The 5,850-nt window shown below is 40.6% G+C and overlaps 1 protein-coding gene across 1 annotated transcript; it reads left to right on the top strand.

Moving 5' to 3' along the window:
• Positions 1-818: 818 nt before the first annotated feature.
• On the top strand, positions 819-4,886 carry LOC110027116 (translocase of chloroplast 120, chloroplastic-like). The gene is given in 3 exon segments (XM_020728411.1): positions 819-1,036; positions 1,214-3,144; positions 3,147-4,886. Coding segments are annotated over 2 exon segments (3,354 nt in total). The 5' UTR covers positions 819-1,036; positions 1,214-1,220; the 3' UTR covers positions 4,577-4,886.
• Positions 4,887-5,850: the final 964 nt, after the last annotated feature.

Here is a 5,850-nt window from a genome sequence, read left to right as displayed (position 1 = left end):
TAAATCCTGAGATGTGAGTCCTCAGATTGTTGTTACCTTGTTTTCATGACTTGTGATATTGAAAAAAGTTGACTCCTAATTAGGTTGTTGAGATGCAAAGATGAGTCATCCAGGCTCAAACATCTATCTCCTAGCATTCAACCACGTGTTTGCTTGTTTTGCACATCAATAGATATCCTCCTTTTGGTCGTTCGACCGTCAATCACCTGATTCCGATCACTAGGCCATGGGCACTCAACCTTAGTAGATTGACTCTGGACACTCAGCCTCTCTCACCTAGTCTTCAGTGTTCGACCTTAATCCCTCGATCTCAGACACTTCTATCCATGCTTGTATTCCGAGCCCCCTATTTCTCGATGATTTGAAACGTCCAATATGAAATGACTCAAATAGTCGCTTTCTGGCCGTACAATTTGGTTTGTATATAGTCAAGCTTAACATTTACATTTATAATACTTTAATGTTGTGAACTTATACATGGGCTGCTTCGTAACAATATTTTTGATAAGACCTTAGGAAATTGATTGCTATGCATGTGAATATGAGAAATTAGTTGTTAAATATTTAAATTTATAAGAATTAGGAGGTATATATGTAAATGCCCATACTATTTTTATTTGGAAGATTATGCATGAAACCCCCAAAATTCAATTTATATATATATATCACCTTAGTTATACAACTGACAATATGTTTGATATAAATATAAGAAATAAAATCTAGGGGTTGGATGTATAAATAGATAGAAATTGGGTGTTCTTCATGGAAATGCCCCTTTTAATTTTATTTTCACTTTGACTGACGACTGTCATCGCCCGTCCATTCGCAGCCACCTACCTTCTCCTCCGTCGATCGCTGGTAAAAGTCCTCCCGATCTTTTTCCGCTTTTCTTCTGCTTCTTCTTCTACCGCGAGCGATAGAGAGCCGAAGCAGCAGCTGGCTTAGATCTACAGCTTGATTGCAGCTATTCGGAAAGAAGGCAAGCATAAGAGAAACAGTAGTCTGTTTTTAGGGTTTTCTTCAGCTTTCTTGCGAGGTGAGTTTGAATGTTGCTCTGAATCATCGGTATTCAAAACCCTAGAAAATGGTTGCTCTATGACCGTAATCATCCATTTTTTTTTTTCTGTTTAATGCGAGTTCATTCATTCATGAGTGCTTGATTTTCTTTTACCACTCGGTCTTGTTGTTTTGATTATAGGTTGTTTCTATTTAGGGTTGAGATGGAGAGCGGGGTTGGGGCTGTTGGCGATAGAACGGTGGAGGCGAAACAGGGGGGTGAGATGGAGACGGCGCCTGAGAGTTTTTCTGATTGTCGGGTCAGTAATGGTCTGACTAGGTATTCTTCTGAGGGTGACGTTTTTGAGGACGCTATTGGAGATGTGGAGAGCTTGAATTCACAGCAATTTATTGAGAGTGGAAAGGTTTTGGAGGGAAATAATGGCGGCTCTAGCTTGGGGCAGGGGTTGACTGATGTTGATGATATTGATCGGAGCCCTAAGGAAGACAAGCTTGTTTCTTCTGAAGGCAGGTGTCGGGTCAATGATATTAGTTTTGGACCGCTCGAGACAACTGCGGGTAATAAGGAGGTGGTTTTTCCTGTAAAGGAGCAAGAAGATTCTCATGTAGCAATCCCTGCATTTGTTGCAGATGATAGCAATTGTGGTACTGAAGACTTCAGTGGGGATGTTCCTTCTGAGGATTATCTTTTGTCTTGTCAGAATTTGGCTGAATCCTCTGGAAAAGAAGCAGCAGTTGAATCTGACAATTTTTCTCGTGATGGAGAGGGAATGGAATTGATCAATTTGAATGGTGATGAATCAGATGGCGCAATTGTGAAAACTTACCCTGTTCGGGATGGTGATGGGGAAATAGTTTCCGAGTCTGGTAATCAAAATTTAGGTTGTGAGAAGCCTCAGAATGGTGTGATTGGAGATGAGACTCATCTTCTTAAACAAAGTGTAGATAGTTGTAAGTGTGAGGAGGTTGTTTCAAATAAACATGAAATTGAGGAAATACAGAGCGAAGATATTGATGATATCAGTAAAGGTGATGGGATAAAAGTAGAGCCAGATTCGGTGTTGGTGGAAGAAGGATCTTCATATTCTGATGTTACAAGTGAAAATGATGAGTCTTTGACACAAAGTGGCAGATCTACATCTCAAAGTAAGTCTATTTTCAAGGAGGATAAGCCAAAAGAATCTGTTTTTGTTGAAGATGCGGGTGAGTTTAGCTCCATTGATGATGACGAAAACAATGCTTCTACTCGACAAGTTTCACCGCCACACTCGGAGCCTTCTTTAACCCCTTCTTTGCCATCTCGTCCTGCTGGTCTAGGATCTTCTGCTCCATTACTGGAACCTACTCGTTCACTTCAGCCATCTAAGGTAAATGGATCTGTTCCCCATAATCCGCCCCCCAACTCTGAGAACTCTGTTACTAATGATACCGAGGAAAGTGATGAGATCAGGGAAAAACTTCAGATGATTAGAGTTAAGTTCCTGCGCCTTGCTCATAGGTTAGGCCAGACTCCACATAATGTAGTAGTTGCACAGGTTCTGTACAGGCTTGGTCTTGCTGAGCAGCTAAGGAGGAACACAAATAGGCAAGGTGTTTTCAGCTTTGACCGAGCTAGTGTCATGGCAGAACAACTTGAAGCTGCTGGAAAGGAACCCCTTAACTTCACCTGTACTATTATGGTTATAGGAAAATCAGGCGTTGGCAAGAGTGCTACAATCAATTCAATCTTTGACTCAACCAAAGTCTGCACCAATGCTTTCCACTTGGGTACTAGGAAATTTCAGGAGGTGGTGGGCACTGTTCAGGGCATACAAGTCAGGGTAATTGATACCCCTGGACTATCTTCTTCTCCCTCAGATCAACGCCGCAATGAGAGAATGCTAAACTCAATCAAGAGATTCATCAGTAAAACTCCTCCAGATATTGTCCTGTACTTTGATCGTCTGGACATGCAGAGCAGGGATTATGGTGATGTGCCTCTTCTGCGAACCATCACGGATGTATTTGGCGCATCCATTTGGTTTAATGCCATTGTGGTTCTCACCCATGCTGCCTCTGCTCCACCTGATGGCCCAAATGGCAGCCCTCTGAGCTATGAGATGTTTGTAACTCAACGCTCTCATGTTGTTCCCAAGCTGCTGGAGATGTGCGGCTCATGAACCCTGTGTCATTGGTGGAGAACCATACCGCTTGCAGAATGAACAGAGCTGGGCAGAGGGTGTTACCGAACGGGCAAGTTTGGAAACCACAGTTATTGCTGTTATCTTTTGCTTCGAAGATCTTACAAGAAGCAAACATGCTTCTTAAGCTAGAAGATAGCCCGCCAGGCATGTCGTTTGGATCTCGTTCAAAAGTCCCACCTTTACCTTTCCTCTTGTCTTCTCTTCTTCAGACAAGGCCCCATCTCAAGCTTCCAGATGAGCAGATGGATGATGAGGTTAACATGTTTGAGGGTCTAGAGGAGGAGACATCTGATGGAGATGATGGGTCTGATTATGACGAGCTACCGCCATTCAAATCTCTAACACGGTCACAGCTAGCAAAGTTGAGCAAAGAACAGAGGAAAGCATACTACGAGGAGCTTGATTACAGGGAAAATCTGTTCATCAAGAAGCAAATAAAGGAAGAAAAGAAGCGTCGGAAGCTGTTGAAGAAAATGGCTGAATCAGTCCCTGAAGTGACCGTTGAGCACAGCGGTGAGAATGTAGAAGAGGAAAGTGGCAGCCCCGCATCCGTTCCCGTGCCCATGCCTGACTTGGTTCTACCAAATTCTTTCGATTCCGATTATCCGACTCACCGATACCGCTTCCTCGATTCCTCCAACAAATGGCTTGTCAGGCCTGTTCTTGAAACCCAAGGTTGGGATCATGATGTTGGTTATGAAGGTCTGAATGTTGAAAGATTGTTTGTGGTTAAAGATAAGATTCCTCTCTCTATTTCTGGGCAGATAACAAAGGATAAAAAAGACTGCCATCTTCAAATGGAAGTTGCCAGTTCTCTAAAGCACAGCGAAGCGGCTGGCAGCTCCGTAGGCTTGGATTTGCAGACCGTTGGGAGAGACATGGCTTATACTTTAAGAGGCGAGACCAGGTTAACAAATTTTAGACGCAATAACACCATTGCGGGCTTTTCCGCTACCATCTTGGGTGATTCAGTTTCTGCCGGAGCAAAGATTGAAGACAAGTTGATGCTAAACAAACGGCTCAGCTTGCTCGTAAGCGGCGGGGCGATGACCGGTCGTGGCGATATTGCTTACGGAGGTCGTCTTGAGGCGACCTTACGAGAAAAAGACTATCCAATAGGACAAGCTCTATCGACTATCGCTCTTTCCGTTGTGGACTGGCACGGTGATCTGGCCGCCGGCTGCAATATGCAAACTCAGCACTCTTTGGGAAGGGGAACCAAAGTCATTTTTCAGGGAAATTTGAGCAACAAGGGAAGCGGTCAAGTCAGCATTCGCTTGAATACTTCTGATCAGGTTCAGATAGCTTTGGTAGCTCTTCTGCCCATATTTAGAACTGTTATTAGAATGTTTTCTGTTTCATCCGAAGCTTTCTGAGAACTCAAGCTATTTGATTAATCAATGAAGGCTGTTACTGATTCTGGTTAAAGCATGATTAAGGGGGCGGCGGCGCTTCACTTTCGAAATCACTTGTGAGTAAATCTTAACTGCTGGCCTTTGTATTTTGTTTCTTTTGTTAGCCTTTGAAATTTTATATCATTCTGTGTTTTATGAGATAGTTATTTTGAACTATTTTAGAGTTAGGATTGTAGTCTTTGAAGTGAATTTATATCTTTTGATGCTCAATTCAGGATAAATGAAATCCCTAAAAGGCTGTTGGTTCAGCCTAGATTTCTTAAAGTTCTCATTTTTTGTTTGTCTTTCAATGGTATTTTGGTTTTAAATTTACTTTTGGGGCATTTGCATACATACCTCCCAATTCCTATATATTTACATATCTAACACCAAACCTTCACTTTTCACCATTACACCACCCAAATCTTTCTCATCACATAAAAATTGTTGCTGTTTTTTACCTTTAAAAAGTGAAATACATCTTTTCATGCATTAGGCGAGGTGTCATATATTTGTAAAAGCTGAAGTTTGGGTGTTCGATATGTAAATGAGGAAGAAGTAAATGGCATGCATGCAAATCTGCCTTTATATTATTGCTGATTTGTCCAATTCATTAATGGCATGTTTGGTGAGTGTATTTTCCAACTATAAATCTCATATATTATTGCTGATTTGTCCAATTCATTAATTTGGTGAGTGTATTTTCCAACTATAAATCTCATATAAGAATTAATAGTAGACGAACTTATAGGCCATGCTTGACACTTCCACATTCCTGCAGAAATTATTGAATGTGTTATTTAGAAAAACGGGGCAATAACATACAGACCACCCGAAGCTTACTATTTACAAATTAACCACCCTCTTTCGAGAAATTATTCCATACGGACACCACATGCAAATCTCCACCCGAAGCTTTCATATCACATAGAAAACAGCACTATTTGAAGTTTTAACAAGTGAAATATATAACCTTTTCATGAATAGATAGGAATTAAGATGATTTTTTTTTTTTGTAAAAATGGAAGTTTAAAATGTTAGGTATGTAAATACATGGGAATTGAAGTGGTTTGTATGTAAATCATCCTAAATATTTTTTTGGTGTGGGCTGTGGCTATGAGTTAGCCAACCGGAACTGTTGATTATATCTCAAGTATTACTATAGTTAATTTTTATGAAATTAATTAATTTTATATATATATGTATGTATATATATATATATATATATATATATATATGTATGTATATATATATAT

Source organism: Phalaenopsis equestris, unplaced genomic scaffold, assembly GCF_001263595.1.
Source record: "Phalaenopsis equestris unplaced genomic scaffold, ASM126359v1 Scaffold000414, whole genome shotgun sequence".
NCBI classification, from domain to species: Eukaryota; Viridiplantae; Streptophyta; class Magnoliopsida; order Asparagales; family Orchidaceae; genus Phalaenopsis; species Phalaenopsis equestris.
The sequence above is the reverse complement of the archived record's forward strand: the minus strand, read 5'-3'. Positions and strand labels throughout refer to the sequence as shown.